The sequence below is a fragment of the Perna viridis genome, chromosome 5 (assembly GCF_037379345.1).
Source record: "Perna viridis isolate PV_CMFRI_1.1 ecotype Kerala chromosome 5, ASM3737934v1, whole genome shotgun sequence".
NCBI classification, from domain to species: Eukaryota; Metazoa; Mollusca; class Bivalvia; order Mytilida; family Mytilidae; genus Perna; species Perna viridis.
The window spans coordinates 46,823,209-46,841,281 of record NC_142449.1 but is presented as its reverse complement, the minus strand read 5'-3'; the positions used below and the strand labels follow the sequence as shown (position 1 = coordinate 46,841,281).

Here is an 18,073-nt window from a genome sequence, read left to right as displayed (position 1 = left end):
GCTAATTGTCAAGTATTCTCTGCCACTGATTTTGGCTTACTTTCAGCATCCAAAATGGCATGAAGGCGATATGCTCTAAACTTGGATGACCTTAACTAAAATCTTGGTTCCCTTGATATGATTGCATACTCTTTCGTAACGGTGATGACCCGAATGTTTTCAATCAAAGTAACTAGATACCTGGAACCAAATTAAACAACTGGCAATTTATATATAGATATCATGGTCATGATAATGTATAATGTAACGAGCCCCTGTGTTTGAATCGGAAACTGGGTAATATCACATAAATTGAATTCTAAACGGTCATTAAACTTCCCATTATCATACAAGCTAAAAAACACATAGACATGTATATTTTTTAACAGAGGTCCATTTTAGCAATCTTTCAGTCTCTTATTGAAAAGGAACCAGATTAGGAACCAGATTAAACAACTGGCAGTGAATATTCATGGACAATGTATATGACCTATATAGTCTTGCAACGACCCACACTGCCTAAATCGGAAACCAGATAAAAGTTCAATGCTAACCGATCATTTCATGTAAACTCCCCGTTTCCATACAAGACGAAACACATATAGAACACACGTTTATGATTTTCAAGAAATAAATTTTTATCTCGTATGAAACTAAAACTATGACATGATGGGGCTAAACATAGCACAGTCCTGCAGCATAACATGGAGTATAAATATGTAATTATGCAAATCATATGCAAATATAAAGTACTGAAATTAAGAGTGCAAGAAGTAGCTAATAATATTAGTGACTTAAAAAAAGAAATTTCAGCTTAATACTGCTATGACTTAAAATAGATTATACTTCAAAATGTTCAAAATAGATTTCTTTATTATAAAAATAATGATTTTTGACAGAAACCAATATGAAATTTTTATTTAAAAAAATACATAAATACTGAACATGGTCTGAAGATAATTGAACCTTAATGAAAGCAATATTCAACCAGGTAAAACAAGCAAAATTATATTTATAGTTTTCCCTATCTGACAATTATTTCAAAAAATGTTGTATATAATTTCTTAAAAATTTGTCAAAAGAAGACTTATTATACATCCTACCCTCATTTTTTTCACATTTTCTTTTCCTTTCCTTGTTTGACATTTAAAAAAAAGGGATCTTCTCTTTTTTCCTTCCCATTTTCAAAAAGAAATATTCCCATTAGATTTCAAAAATGAATCTAGGAAAACCAATTTTCCTTGTTTCTGCAAATTTTCATTCCTTACCTTTAAGTTTTTCTTCTTTTTTGGGAGGTTTCACTTCTTGTTTCCCTGCAAAAAATCATTTTCAAATTAATATTTAACTAAACATGAACCATTTAACAGACACTTTCAGACAAACACTGCTTTCCCATCACATGCAAGTCCATTTAACTTATTTTTACTTGCCAAAATGAAGTATTACATGATTTTTTGTTCTTCTTATAAGAAATACTATTCTAAACAACAGGCTCCTAGGAGCCTAATTCGCTCAACTGGCTAAATTTTGTCTTTCAATGGCAACAAATTTAACAAGAAGTTTACTAATAGTTTCGATCCAAGAAAACTTTTGTAGGACTTATCATAAGGATCAATACATGGCTTAACAGATAAAAATGAAAATTTGGCCACAGATAGATCTCATCATGCTAAACACTTTTACTCAAAGTCAAAATTTAGCTAAACCTAACAGTCTGACCACAATGTTCTATTTTTAGTAATGGCAGCCATTCTTTTTGAGGAATCAAAAATCTAAACACAAGTTTAGAGCAAGATACCCTACGGAACATCTGTGCAAAGTTTCCTATAATTCCTCTCAGTAGTTTCAGAGAAGATTTTTTACAAATTGTTAATGGACGACGACGGTGATGACGGACACCAAGTGATGGCAATAGCTCACATGGCCTTTGGCTAGGTGAGCTAAATAGACTAATTTCTTTTGTCTTGAAGATTTGATAAAACTATCACTGACTTAACAGGTCACACACAACAAATGTCTTCCACATTTAAGATGACATGATATCAAAACAGATTTTTCAACAGAAAGCATCAAACGTACTCAAACAGCTACCATTAATTGCCATAAAGAATGCTTCCAAACATGCATTAACAGTATTAAAGTGAAAAATTATAGAAAATAATATACATCTAATAATATTATATTTATTGTACTTTTGCTTACTTCCTTTTCAAAAACGAGGATATGCAAAATTTCTACACTGGCAACTTCCCATAAACAGAAATGTCCCTCATAAAACGTCCTACAGGTTGACATGTATGTGAATCTTTCTTGCATTAAACATTTTCAAAAAGTTTAGTCAAGGTACCAAACCTGATTTGTATACAGAAAGCTTCCAACCCCCACCACACATCTGCTTCTTATTGCCGCCACATGGTGTATTACAGTATTTTTCATTTGTTGAACCATACTTGCTGTATTTATTACCACAAAAGCAGTGTTTATAGGACTGAAAGTATATGCAATTTATATTCTTGAACTTCTTTGGCTTGAAGACAGTAATAAAATTATCACACATCATTTCAATATTAAAGTTAGAAATCTATACTGAATTAAAAATGCTTTGAAGGTAATGCTTTATATGACCACAAAAGTCAAACCCTGAAAAATTGGGTGCTTACTTATTAAACAATCAGAACAGGACAAAATGACAACTTCATTCATTAATCAGAAAGGTCTGAGTTGAACAATAGTACTCACAAAAGAAAAATTATCAACTGAATTGTTTTTCTTCTCTTAAAAGCAGACTTATTTCACTTTCCTGCTAAGAAAATTTCCAATCCCAATCACAAGTTCAAACTAATGAGAAACTAAAATGTCTCTTAATCATCTTAGGCATTGTACCAAATAACTTTTCACTTTTTGGATGTGTTCCAAATTTAATAAATATCACTTGCAGATAAAACCTGCACAAACTTTAAAATGGACAAACAGGAAAAACCTATATTTCTCTCCTTCAAAGGAAAATACATTGTTACCTCCACACCAGCATAGTAGTATCCTTTACTTCTACAGTGCTTAGTACATGTCTCTATGGTCATTCTATTATTAATAATATGTTTGTATGGCATTGCAGGAAGTTTGTTATCTTTGAAACATCCAATATATCCTGTAATTGAAAAAAACTTTCACGTAAAATATGCAACCCATGCATACAAAAACCATAAAAAGGCATAACTCCCATTAATCCAAATATTCTCTGACAATGAAACACTTCAATACAATCATATAACAATTCAAAATATTATATATACTCTTATAGTAGATCGGTTTGCATAAATTTTTACAACCCTGAATATTGACCACTTTTCAATATGTAATTGATCTACATATTTCACCTTGTGCTAAAAAGCTTTTTAGAAAAAAGTTTCCTTGATACTATATAGTTATAAAACATTACCTTTTGGCTTTATGGAGGGTTTCACTACTTTTTGTTTCCCTACAAGCAAATATTTCACACACTGTTAAAATATACAGATTTCAATTGAAGAATTTACCTCCATATATACTTCATGTATACCGTTCATGTATTCATTTTTAGATATCACTTTATTATCCCTCCTCAAATCTTTAATGCTTCTATTTTTGTCTCGTTTGTAAATCGGTTTGCATAAATTTTTACAACCCTGAATATTGACCACTTTTCAATATGTAATTGATCCACATATTTCAACTTGTACTAAAAAGCTTTTTAGAAAAAACTTTCTTTGATACCATATAGTTACAAAACATTACCTTTTGGCTTTATGGAGGGTTTCACTACTTTTTGTTTCCCTACAAGCAAATATTTCACACTCTGTTAAAACATACAGATTTCAATTGAAGAATTTACTTCCATATATACTTCATGTATACCGTTCATGTATTCAATTTTTAAATATTACTTTAGTATCCCTCCTCAAATCTTTAATGCTTCTATTTTTGTCTCTTTTCTACAAAATGTGTATGCTTCCTTTCAAATAGGCGTGTATCATACATTTCTTTTGAATGTGCAGGCATTATGTACCATGCATTGTTTGTGGTCATCTTATAGCTTTTGCTAAGTGTTTTTGATATAATATTTCAATTGTTTGTGCCTTTTTTGTACAACATATGTATGCTTCCTTTCAAGTAGGTGTGTATCATACATTTCATTTGAATGTGCAGGCATTATGTACCATGCATTGTTTGTAGTCATCTTATAGGTTTTGCTAAATCTTTTCTATATACTATTTCAATTGTTTTTCTCTATTTTCAAATTACGATTTTAAATATTCCAATTCAAAATATTTATTCTTTAATTTTCAAGTAATCTGAAGAATCAGTCCTAGTGCATAATCGTCACTCATTTCATGTGAGGATCACCTCTATCAATAATAAGCTCATTTGCACATTGAAAATTTTCACAAAGTTTTGTGTCTAGGTACCAAACCTGATTTGTATACAGAAAGCTTCCAACCCCCACCACACATCTGCTTCTTATTGCCGCCACATGGTGTATTACAGTATTTTTCATTTGTTGAACCATACTTGCTGTATTTATTACCACAAAAGCAGTGTTTATAGGACTGAAAGTATATGCAATTTATATTCTTGAACTTCTTTGGCTTGAAGACAGTAATAAAATTATCACACATCATTTCAATATTAAAGTTAGAAATCTATACTGAATTAAAAATGCTTTGAAGGTAATGCTTTATATGACCACAAAAGTCAAACCCTGAAAAATTGGGTGCTTACTTATTAAACAATCAGAACAGGACAAAATGACAACTTCATTCATTAATCAGAAAGGTCTGAGTTGAACAATAGTACTCACAAAAGAAAAATTATCAACTAAATTATTTTCCTTCTCTTAAGAGCAGACTTATTTCACTTTCCTGCTAAGAAAATTTCCAATCCCAATCACAAGTTCAAACTAATGAGAAACTAAAATGTCTCTTAATCATCTTCGGCATTGTACCAAATAACTTTTCACTTTTTGGATGTGTTCCAAATTTAATAAATATCACTTGCAGATAAAACCTGCACAAACTTTAAAATGGACAAACAGGAAAAACCTATATTTCTCTCCTTCAAAGGAAAATACATTGTTACCTCCACACCAGCATAGTAGTATCCTTTACTTTTACAGTGCTTAGTACATGTCTCTATGGTCATTCTATTATTAATGATATGTTTGTATGGCATTGCAGGAAGTTTGTTATCTTTGAAACATCCAATATATCCTGTAATTGAAAAAAACTTTCACGTAAAATATGCAACCCATGCATACAAAAACCATAAAAAGGCATAACTCCCATTAATCCAAATATTCTCTGACAATGAAACATTTCAATATAATCATATAACAATTCAAAATATTATATATACTCTTATTGTAGATCGGTTTGCATAAATTTTTACAACCCTGAATATTGACCACTTTTCAATATGTAATTGATCCACATATTTCATCTTGTGCTAAAAAGCTTTTTAGAAAAAAGTTTCCTTGATACTATATAGTTATAAAACATTACCTTTTGGCTTTATGGAGGGTTTCACTACTTTTTGTTTCCCTACAAGCAAATATTTCACACACTGTTAAAATATACAGATTTCAATTGAAGAATTTACCTCCATATATACTTCATGTATACCGTTCATGTATTCATTTTTAGATATCACTTTATTATCCCTCCTCAAATCTTTAATGCTTCTATTTTTGTCTCGTTTGTAGATCGGTTTGCATAAATTTTTACAACCCTGAATATTGACCACTTTTCAATATGTAATTGATCCACATATTTCAACTTGTACTAAAAAGCTTTTTAGAAAAAACTTTCTTTGATACCATATAGTTACAAAACATTACCTTTTGGCTTTATGGAGGGTTTCACTACTTTTTGTTTCCCTACAAGCAAATATTTCACACTCTGTTAAAACATACAGATTTCAATTGAAGAATTTACTTCCATATATACTTCATGTATACCGTTCATGTATTCAATTTTTAAATATTACTTTAGTATCCCTCCTCAAATCTTTAATGCTTCTATTTTTGTCTCTTTTCTACAAAATGTGTATGCTTCCTTTCAAATAGGCGTGTATCATACATTTCTTTTGAATGTGCAGGCATTATGTACCATGCATTGTTTGTGGTCATCTTATAGCTTTTGCTAAGTGTTTTTGATATAATATTTCAATTGTTTGTGCCTTTTTTGTACAACATATGTATGCTTCCTTTCAAGTAGGTGTGTATCATACATTTCATTTGAATGTGCAGGCATTATGTACCATGCATTGTTTGTAGTCATCTTATAGGTTTTGCTAAATCTTTTCTATACACTATTTCAATTGTTTTTCTCTATTTTCAAATTACGATTTTAAATATTCCAATTCAAAATATTTATTCTTTCATTTTCGAGTAATCTGAAGAATCAGTCCTAGTGCATAATCGTCACTCATTTCATGTGAGGATCACCTCTATCAATAATAAGCTCATTTGCACATTGAAAATTTTCACAAAGTTTTGTGTCTAGGTACCAAACCTGATTTGTATACAGAAAGCTTCCAACCCCCACCACACATCTGCTTCTTATTGCCGCCACATGGTGTATTACAGTATTTTTCATTTGTTGAACCATACTTGCTGTATTTATTACCACAAAAGCAGTGTTTATAGGACTGAAAGTATATGCAATTTATATTCTTGAACTTCTTTGGCTTGAAGACAGTAATAAAATTATCACACATCATTTCAATATTAAAGTTAGAAATCTATACTGAATTAAAAATGCTTTGAAGGTAATGCTTTATATGACCACAAAAGTCAAACCCTGAAAAATTGGGTGCTTACTTATTAAACAATCAGAACAGGACAAAATGACAACTTCATTCATTAATCAGAAAGGTCTGAGTTGAACAATAGTACTCACAAAAGAAAAATTATCAACTAAATTGTTTTCCTTCTCTTAAGAGCAGACTTATTTCACTTTCCTGCTAAGAAAATTTCCAATCCCAATCACAAGTTCAAACTAATGAGAAACTAAAATGTCTCTTAATCATCTTCGGCATTGTACCAAATAACTTTTCACTTTTTGGATGTGTTCCAAATTTAATAAATATCACTTGCAGATAAAACCTGCACAAACTTTAAAATGGACAAACAGGAAAAACCTATATTTCTCTCCTTCAAAGGAAAATACATTGTTACCTCCACACCAGCATAGTAGTATCCTTTACTTTTACAGTGCTTAGTACATGTCTCTATGGTCATTCTATTATTAATGATATGTTTGTATGGCATTGCAGGAAGTTTGTTATCTTTGAAACATCCAATATATCCTGTAATTGAAAAAAACTTTCACGTAAAATATGCAACCCATGCATACAAAAACCATAAAAAGGCATAACTCCCATTAATCCAAATATTCTCTGACAATGAAACATTTCAATATAATCATATAACAATTCAAAATATTATATATACTCTTATAGTAGATCGGTTTGCATAAATTTTTACAACCCTGAATATTGACCACTTTTCAATATGTAATTGATCCACATATTTCACCTTGTGCTAAAAAGCTTTTTAGAAAAAAGTTTCCTTGATACTATATAGTTATAAAACATTACCTTTTGGCTTTATGGAGGGTTTCACTACTTTTTGTTTCCCTACAAGCAAATATTTCACACACTGTTAAAATATACAGATTTCAATTGAAGAATTTACCTCCATATATACTTCATGTATACCGTTCATGTATTCATTTTTAGATATCACTTTATTATCCCTCCTCAAATCTTTAATGCTTCTATTTTTGTCTCGTTTGTAGATCGGTTTGCATAAATTTTTACAACCCTGAATATTGACCACTTTTCAATATGTAATTGATCCACATATTTCAACTTGTACTAAAAAGCTTTTTAGAAAAAACTTTCTTTGATACCATATAGTTACAAAACATTACCTTTTGGCTTTATGGAGGGTTTCACTACTTTTTGTTTCCCTACAAGCAAATATTTCACACTCTGTTAAAACATACAGATTTCAATTGAAGAATTTACTTCCATATATACTTCATGTATACCGTTCATGTATTCAATTTTTAAATATTACTTTAGTATCCCTCCTCAAATCTTTAATGCTTCTATTTTTGTCTCTTTTCTACAAAATGTGTATGCTTCCTTTCAAATAGGCGTGTATCATACATTTCTTTTGAATGTGCAGGCATTATGTACCATGCATTGTTTGTGGTCATCTTATAGCTTTTGCTAAGTGTTTTTGATATAATATTTCAATTGTTTGTGCCTTTTTTGTACAACATATGTATGCTTCCTTTCAAGTAGGTGTGTATCATACATTTCATTTGAATGTGCAGGCATTATGTACCATGCATTGTTTGTAGTCATCTTATAGGTTTTGCTAAATCTTTTCTATACACTATTTCAATTGTTTTTCTCTATTTTCAAATTACGATTTTAAATATTCCAATTCAAAATATTTATTCTTTCATTTTCGAGTAATCTGAAGAATCAGTCCTAGTGCATAATCGTCACTCATTTCATGTGAGGATCACCTCTATCAATAATAAGCTCATTTGCACATTGAAAATTTTCACAAAGTTTTGTGTCTAGGTACCAAACCTGATTTGTATACAGAAAGCTTCCAACCCCCACCACACATCTGCTTCTTATTGCCGCCACATGGTGTATTACAGTATTTTTCATTTGTTGAACCATACTTGCTGTATTTATTACCACAAAAGCAGTGTTTATAGGACTGAAAGTATATGCAATTTATATTCTTGAACTTCTTTGGCTTGAAGACAGTAATAAAATTATCACACATCATTTCAATATTAAAGTTAGAAATCTATACTGAATTAAAAATGCTTTGAAGGTAATGCTTTATATGACCACAAAAGTCAAACCCTGAAAAATTGGGTGCTTACTTATTAAACAATCAGAACAGGACAAAATGACAACTTCATTCATTAATCAGAAAGGTCTGAGTTGAACAATAGTACTCACAAAAGAAAAATTATCAACTAAATTGTTTTCCTTCTCTTAAGAGCAGACTTATTTCACTTTCCTGCTAAGAAAATTTCCAATCCCAATCACAAGTTCAAACTAATGAGAAACTAAAATGTCTCTTAATCATCTTCGGCATTGTACCAAATAACTTTTCACTTTTTGGATGTGTTCCAAATTTAATAAATATCACTTGCAGATAAAACCTGCACAAACTTTAAAATGGACAAACAGGAAAAACCTATATTTCTCTCCTTCAAAGGAAAATACATTGTTACCTCCACACCAGCATAGTAGTATCCTTTACTTTTACAGTGCTTAGTACATGTCTCTATGGTCATTCTATTATTAATGATATGTTTGTATGGCATTGCAGGAAGTTTGTTATCTTTGAAACATCCAATATATCCTGTAATTGAAAAAAACTTTCACGTAAAATATGCAACCCATGCATACAAAAACCATAAAAAGGCATAACTCCCATTAATCCAAATATTCTCTGACAATGAATCACTTCAATATAATCATATAACAATTCAAAATATTATATATACTCTTATTGTAGATCGGTTTGCATCAATTTTTACAACCCTGAATACTGACCACTTTTCAATATGTAATTGATCCACATATTTCATCTTGTGCTAAAAAGCTTTTTAGAAAAAAGTTTCCTTGATACCATATAGTTATAAAACATTACCTTTTGGCTTTATGGAGGGTTTCACTACTTTTTGTTTCCCTACAAGCAAATATTTCACACTCTGTTAAAACATACAGATTTCAATTGAAGAATTTACTTCCATATATACTTCATGTATACCGTTCATGTATTCATTTTTAGATATCACTTTAGTATCCCTCCTCAAATCTTTAATGCTTCTATTTTTGTCTCGTTTGTAGATCGGTTTGCATAAATTTTTACAACTCTGAATATTGACCACTTTTCAATATGTAATTGATCCACATATTTCAACTTGTACTAAAAAGCTTTTTAGAAAAAACTTTCTTTGATACCATATAGTTACAAAACATTACCTTTTGGCTTTATGGAGGGTTTCACTACTTTTTGTTTCCCTACAAGCAAATATTTCACACTCTGTTAAAACATACAGATTTCAATTGAAGAATTTACTTCCATATATACTTCATGTATACCGTTCATGTATTCAATTTTTAAATATTACTTTAGTATCGCTCCTCAAATCTTTAATGCTTCTATTTTTGTCTCTTTTCTACAAAATGTGTATGCTTCCTTTCAAGTAGGTGTGTATCATACATTTCCTTTGTGAATGTGCAGGCATTATGTACCATGCATTGTTTGTGGTCATCTTATAGCTTTTGCTAAATGTTTTTGATATAATATTTCAATTGTTTGTGCCTTTTTTGTACAACATATGTATGCTTCCTTTCAAGTAGGTGTGTATCATACATTTCTTTTGAATGTGCAGGCATTATGCACCATGCATTGTTTGTAGTCATCTTATAGGTTTTGCTAAATCTTTTCTATATACTATTTGAATTGTTTTTCTCTATTTTCAAATTACAATTTTAAATATTCCAATTCAAAATATTTATTTTTTAGCTTTTGCTAAATGTTTTTGATATAATATTTCAATTGTTTGTGCCTTTTTTGTACAACATATGTATGCTTCCTTTCAAGTAGGTGTGTATCATACATTTCTTTTGAATGTGCAGGCATTATGTACCATGCATTGTTTGTAGTCATCTTATAGGTTTTGCTAAATCTTTTCTATATACTATTTCAATTGTTTTTCTCTATTTTCAAATTACGATTTTAAATATTCCAATTCAAAATATTTATTCTTTAATTTTCGAGTAATCTGAAGAATCAGTCCTAGTGCATAATCGTCACTCATTTCATGTGAGGATCACCTCTATCAATAATAAGCTCATTTGCACATTGAAAATTTTCACAAAGTTTTGTGTCTAGGTACCAAACCTGATTTGTATACAGAAAGCTTCCAACCCCCACCACACATCTGCTTCTTATTGCCGCCACATGGTGTATTACAGTATTTTTCATTTGTTGAACCATACTTGCTGTATTTATTACCACAAAAGCAGTGTTTATAGGACTGAAAGTATATGCAATTTATTCTTGAACTTCTTTGGCTTGAAGACAGTAATAAAATTATCACACATCATTTCAATATTAAAGTTAGAAATCTATACTGAATTAAAAATGCTTTGAAGGTAATGCTTTATATGACCACAAAAGTCAAACCCTGAAAAATTGGGTGCTTACTTATTAAACAATCAGAACAGGACAAAATGACAACTTCATTCATTAATCAGAAAGGTCTGAGTTGAACAATAGTACTCACAAAAGAAAAATTATCAACTAAATTGTTTTCCTTCTCTTAAGAGCAGACTTATTTCACTTTCCTGCTAAGAAAATTTCCAATCCCAGTCACAAGTTCAAACTAATGAGAAACTAAAATGTCTCTTAATCATCTTCGGCATTGTACCAAATAACTTTTCACTTTTTGGATGTGTTCCAAATTTAATAAATATCACTTGCAGATAAAACCTGCACAAACTTTAAAATGGACAAACAGGAAAAACCTATATTTCTCTCCTTCAAAGGAAAATACACTGTTACCTCCACACCAGCATAGTAGTATCCTTTACTTCTACAGTGCTTAGTACATGTCTCTATGGTCATTCTATTATTAATGATATGTTTGTATGGCATTGCAGGAAGTTTGTTATCTTTGAAACATCCAATATATCCTGTAATTGAAAAAAACTTTCACGTAAAATATGCAACCCATGCATACAAAAACCATAAAAAGGCATAACTCCCATTAATCCAAATATTCTCTGACAATGAATCACTTCAATATAATCATATAACAATTCAAAATATTACATATACTCTTATTGTAGATCGGTTTGCATCAATTTTTACAACCCTGAATATTGACCACTATTCAATATGTAATTGATCCACATATTTCATCTTGTGCTAAAAAGCTTTTTAGAAAAAAGTTTCCTTGATACCATATAGTTATAAAACATTACCTTTTGGCTTTATGGAGGGTTTCACTACTTTTTGTTTCCCTACAAGCAAATATTTCACACTCTGTTAAAACATACAGATTTCAATTGAAGAATTTACTTCCATATATACTTTATGTATACCGTTCATGTATTAATTTTTAGATATTACTTTAGTATCCCTCCTCAAATCTTTAATGCTTCTATTTTTGGCTCTTTTCTACAAAATGTGTATGCTTCCTTTCAAGTAGGTGTGTATCATACATTTCTTTTGAATGTGCAGGCATTATGTACCATGCATTGTTTGTGGTCATCTTATAGCTTTTGCTAAATGTTTTTGATATAATAATTCAATTGTTTGTGCCTTTTTTGTACAACATATGTATGCTTCCTTTCAAGTAGGTGTGTATCATACATTTCTTTTGAATGTGCAGGCATTATGTACCATGCATTGTTTGTAGTCATCTTATAGGTTTTGTTAAATCTTTTCTATATACTATTTCAATTGTTTTTCTCTATTTTCAAATTACGATTTTAAATATTCCAATTCAAAATATTTATTCTTTTATTTTCGAGTAATCTGAAGAATCAGTCCTAGTGCATAATCGTCACTCATTTCATGTGAGGATCACCTCTATCAATAATAAGCTCATTTGCACATTGAAAATTTTCACAAAGTTTTGTGTCTAGGTACCAAACCTGATTTGTATACAGAAAGCTTCCAACCCCCACCACACATCTGCTTCTTATTGCCGCCACATGGTGTATTACAGTATTTTTCATTTGTTGAACCATACTTGCTGTATTTATTACCACAAAAGCAGTGTTTATAGGACTGAAAGTATATGCAATCTATTCTTGAACTTCTTTGGCTTGAAGACAGTAATAAAATTATTACACATCATTTCAATATTAAAGTTAGAAATCTATACTGAATTAAGGATGCTTTGAAGGTAATGCTTGATGTGACCACAAAAGTCAAACCCTGAAAAGTTGGGTGCTTACTTATTAAACAATCAGAACAGGACAAAATAACTTGATTCATTAATCAGAAAGGTCCGAGTGGAACAATAGTACTCACAGAAGAAAAATTATCAACTAAATTGTTTTCCTACTCTTAACACTTTCAGTACTGAATTTTATTTGACTGCACATTCCTAATGCCGGACTAAATATTAGCACAAGCGGTTTCCTGGCTGGACTAATTTTTGACATGTGCTTGCTACAAAACGTTTCTTAATTTTGAAGGACGAGTAATAAAATTTGACGTTGATTAGCGGTTTGAAATTTTAGGGACTTACTAAAAATCTTAGACTTATTTTCATATTGGACGGGATGTAGGCAAGGAGATCCTCTGTCACCTTACTTGTTTATTTTATGTGCAGAAATTCTTGCTATCAAGATTCGTGGTAATAAGTATATATGTGGTATTCAGGTTTTGCAAACGTGACAAAAATGTCAGTTTCCTGACGACACATCTTTAATTTTGGATGGCAATGAAAAATCTCTTAGTGAATCTCGTATTGAACTTGGTTGGTATGCTTAAATATCTGGCTTGAATATAGATTTTTTTTGATAAAACCCAAGTACCTTGGATTGGGAGTAAAAAAAAATAGTAGTGATATATTGTGTTCAGACAAAGATCTTTCTTGGGGTGAAACACCTTTTTAACTACTTGGTGTGAATTTTGATGTTGATCTGAACAAAATAATTAAAATAAATGATTTTGACAGTATTTTCCAGATCAAATCATTATTAAAACAGTGGTCAAAAAGAAATCTTACTATTATTGGTAGAATTAGTCATAAAGTCTCTAGTTCTGCCAATACTAAACCACTTGAAAATTTCTTTACCAAACCCTGATGAAGAAACTATGAAAAAAAAATAAATTACCTCATATTTACATGTACTTGGAACTCACCAGTCAATAAGGTTAAAAAAGATATTTCATGTAAAGAAGGTGGACAGAAAATGATTAATTTAAATGTATTTATAAATGCATTGAAATCAACTTGGGTCAGAAGAGGTTGTCAAAAAAATTGTAAATGGCAAAATATTTTTATGTCTTATGTTGACAAAAACAAATTGTTCAGTTGTGGTGGTTGCCTACATAAAAAAGTTATATCTTAAGATAAAAAATTATTTTTGGTAAGATGTTTTAAGATCTTGGGAAATGTTAATTGACAGAGAAAGACACACGAATTGGGAATATTTTCTTTCAAATCCTACATGGTTAAACAATATTATTAAAACAGATAATGAGCCACCATGCTTCAAAGATTGGTTTGAACATGGTATTATTTATATTAATGATTTGTATAATTCTGATGGTTCATTTTTCACTTTAGAACAGTTACACCAAAAATATGGAATAAATATTGATGTTATGAAATACAATAGTTTGAGAGCAGCTGTAAAAATCAGCAGCAAAATATTTTATACAAGGTACCACTATTCTATGTAGACCATTTATCCTTTCTGTATTTCAAAACCTTATCAGAAGTAATAAAGGGTCAAAAGATATGTACAATATATTAGTGAAAAATGAAATCTGTCATAATGGACAAAAAAAATGGAGTGAACTACTAAGTGAACATAATTTAGAATGGAACTGTATTTTTAATCTTCCGTTTGTAGTCACTAAGAATACTAAACTCCAGTGGCTTCAGTATAGAATAAACCATTATATACTTACTACAAATAAGCTTCTTTTTAAAATGAAAATTGTTGATGATGCTTATTGTACATTTTGTGAAATGAAACAATAGAACATTTACTATGAAATTGTAACATAGTTCAAGATTTTTTACATAATGTTGAATATTGGTTTCTTTCACATGGTTTAAGTATTCCAATTACAAAACTGTGTTTTATTTTTGGTGATGTTTCAAAACTTGAGGTAAAAATGACCTCAAAACATTACATTTTTTAATATCAAGAAATATATCATACAAGGTGTTTTAAAGATAATTTATCTATAATAGCATTAAAATGTAAGTTGCAAGATATGTATAAGATAGAAAAAATGTTAGCAGTAAAAATAAGTATATTACTAAGTTCAATAATAAGTGGAGTAAATTCCAAAATATATTTAATGTCTAGGATTCACAATGTATGAAAGTTAAATGAATGATTTATTAATGTATTTCAAATTAGAAAACAGACTTCTCCTCTTTTGTTTTAGTTTGTATTTTTTTCTCTTGATTTATTTCTCCTTTATTTTTTATTATTATTTTTTTATCCTCTGATTCTTTTGTAAAAACCCCCATTATTTACAAAAAAATATTTTTCAACAATAATTTTTCAACAATATATACATTTCTTAATGATTATATGTATTCTTTGTATACTAAATCATGTTGTGATATTTGTGAACAATATAAGTTACATGTTTTATGTAATGATGATTGTATATGACTGTTGGAAAATTTAGGGGAAAAAATTGTCAATTTATATCAGACAACCAACAGGAAAGTCAAACTTTTACGGAAAGTTTCTTCGTGATGTCATCACTTATCTGTGATTTGGATTTGGTTGGCAAAAAATTCATTAAGTGGCATAAGGTATCAACCTTAAATCATCAGAACTTTTGCATTTTTAAAGATAATTGAAAAATTCTTTTGGTTCCCAACATTGCAAATAAAATTCTTTTTATCTTTAACTCTCCTATTAAAGACTCGAGTTTAAAGTCTAAGCGAGGGGGAAATGTTGACAAGTGTTTTATCAAATACGATTGTTTTCCAGCCTTTGTTTTTCCCCCTAATATCGTCATGTGCATCTAAAAAATGAGCTTCCCGAAGTTTTACATGATGTAAAAAATGTTTTTCCTTTATCAGAAGGAATATAATCTCAATAAAACATCTGAAATTCTGAGAAAGTTAATTAAACGAACATTTAACTCCAAAATTCCATATTGAAAAGTTCAAACAAGGTTTCAAACAACAAAGTCAACATTAATAAAGATGCATAGAAAGTTAGTAGTAGGATTTCCTGGTATGGAAAATGGTAAAACAATCAGGGAGACAAAAATGTTTTCCACAATCTAAGCACCCATAATAGGTTTGTTTCCTTTTGTCTTGTTGGTTGGACTGTAATCTCATACAACACACATGGCACCAGCTTTTTGTTTGGAAACTTCCTGGTAGATGTCTCGGTGAAAGACCAGCTTCCACTTGTACAAGTGACGAATGTCCCATAAGGACTGATCCACCAATTAATCCTTCTGCCACAGCTTTAGAAAAGTCTAAGAAGATCCATGTTCTCCTATTTGGTCCAGGTTGATGATTTGGGGAGCACAAAAAGAGCCTAAAGCATTAAATTTCAGAATTTCAAGCTTTTTTAAAAACAAATCCTCTTTGGCCATTTCAGGGTCTTGTGTTGGAAAACATAATACTGAATATACTGATAAGCCCTATCAACAAGACCTATATACTTAGTATAGTCTACAACAATTTGAGGGCATGGTATGTCCTGCCGTTGGAATTAGCCATTGGGATGTTGTACATTTCTTTGTACTGTTCCAGTACTCCTGTCATGTATGGTAGAAATAACACATTTTTTTGTCTTTCCATACTGTTGCAATGATGGCCCTTTTCTGCCTGAACTGCATGTCCCCACCATTGGCTATTCCTTCAGGGTTCTTTCTCATAATGGCCCTGGGTACCTCCCTACGATCTGACCTGACTACCACAGGCACCAATGTTGTGATTTTCAAATAGATCATTTAGTAATGCAGCAGTTGTAAAAAAAAACATCCATATAAACATGGTATCCCTGCCCTAGGACTCCAGCTCATTCTAAGAATGATTTGACAACACGATGGGCAAGACCATTAGCTGTCCCATCAGTTTTACCACTGTATATTTTGCAGAATGAAATACATCGCATGACAGCTTCTGCTAAAGCCCACATTTTGATTCCCCATTTTGTAGGTTTTACTGGCATGTATTGCTTTAAAGATAACCTGCCTTCAAAAGGGGTCATTACTTCATCTACAGAAACTGGTCTCTTCGGTACATACTGATCAACCATCTTGTCTACAAATTTGCTCATGATAGCATTGACTTTATATAATACAGAAAAAATTGCATCTCCTGGCTGAGGAGCCAGATTACAATCTGAGAAGCGCAGGTACCTTAATATTTGCATAAACCTATCTCTATGCATGGTTTTCCTAAAAAAATTGTTGTCAATTAATACATCTGCAGACCAGTAAGATTTAATATCTGGCTTAATATTTATTCCCATTAAGAAACACAAACCGAGAAATGCTTTCATCTCCGGAATTGTGGGAGTAACCTATGGAGATTTATTTTCATCAGGGTTTTCATTTTATTTTTTAGCAAACTTGTCAGTTTCTTGCAAGATAAATTGTCAAGATGCATCAGGAAAAAGCAGGGAGAAGAAGTCTGCTGGGTTTCTATCGGCACCCAACACTTTTCTAGGGCCAGTATTTCCACGGGGGAGAAATAAATGAGGCAATCCCCTCTCATAATATGGGAAGCCATTGTGCCACCCATCATCATTTACAACCTGATTCTCTTAAATATGGTCACCTCTCTCATCAACAAGGGGGTCATAATTATTATCATCAACAGAATCTATTAAATTATCATTATCTCTGATCCCTATTTGCTCTAGTCTGTCATTATAGTGCTGAACTTCAGCACTGATTTCATTTTGCGAAAATTTCAAAATCATCGTCTGAGGACTCCATTTTTCGAACTGTCAACAGATGATAATACTACGTGTTTACACAATTTTTTACTACGGACCACCTTTATAACCCAAATAGTTCTAATTGGTCAGACAAAAATGGAATTTACCTTATATGGCAATGACCTACTATCTCGTAGGAAAGTTCACAGACGAATATCTAGACGAAATGAAAGCCTGACTACCAATTCATTATCAGAAAGTATCGGTATAAAGCTATTTTTCATGCGTTATTTTTTCCCGTTAAAGTTGGATAGCAAAAACAAAATCAGTACTGTATGTGTTCCAAAAGCTATTGGGTAATTTTTAAGAAAAAAAAAGATCT

The 18,073-nt window shown here is 30.8% G+C and overlaps 1 protein-coding gene and 1 long non-coding RNA gene across 2 annotated transcripts in view; both read right to left on the bottom strand.

The window, feature by feature from the left end:
• The window catches only part of LOC148617970 (uncharacterized), a 163,625-nt gene extending 153,312 nt beyond the window's left edge, over positions 1 to 10,313 (bottom strand). The window contains exons 1-14 of the mRNA XM_088585159.1: positions 10,289 to 10,313; positions 9,713 to 9,751; positions 9,291 to 9,421; positions 8,626 to 8,761; positions 7,950 to 7,988; positions 7,193 to 7,323; positions 6,528 to 6,663; positions 5,852 to 5,890; positions 5,095 to 5,225; positions 4,430 to 4,565; positions 3,754 to 3,792; positions 2,997 to 3,127; positions 2,332 to 2,467; positions 1,248 to 1,292 (exon numbers count right to left, since the gene is read on the bottom strand). Of these exons, the coding sequence (XP_088441285.1) occupies positions 1,248 to 1,292; positions 2,332 to 2,467; positions 2,997 to 3,127; positions 3,754 to 3,792; positions 4,430 to 4,565; positions 5,095 to 5,225; positions 5,852 to 5,890; positions 6,528 to 6,663; positions 7,193 to 7,323; positions 7,950 to 7,988; positions 8,626 to 8,761; positions 9,291 to 9,421; positions 9,713 to 9,751; positions 10,289 to 10,313 (1,294 nt within the window). The remainder of the gene's footprint in view (positions 1 to 1,247; positions 1,293 to 2,331; positions 2,468 to 2,996; positions 3,128 to 3,753; positions 3,793 to 4,429; positions 4,566 to 5,094; positions 5,226 to 5,851; positions 5,891 to 6,527; positions 6,664 to 7,192; positions 7,324 to 7,949; positions 7,989 to 8,625; positions 8,762 to 9,290; positions 9,422 to 9,712; positions 9,752 to 10,288) is intronic.
• A 658-nt stretch (positions 10,314 to 10,971) lies between these two features.
• On the bottom strand, positions 10,972 to 11,762 carry LOC148617969 (uncharacterized). The gene is made up of 2 exons (XR_015922577.1): positions 11,636 to 11,762; positions 10,972 to 11,108 (listed from the first exon to the last, which is right to left on the bottom strand). It is a non-coding gene; the product is annotated as an uncharacterized LOC148617969 (long non-coding RNA).
• Between the last annotated feature and the right edge of the window lie 6,311 nt (positions 11,763 to 18,073).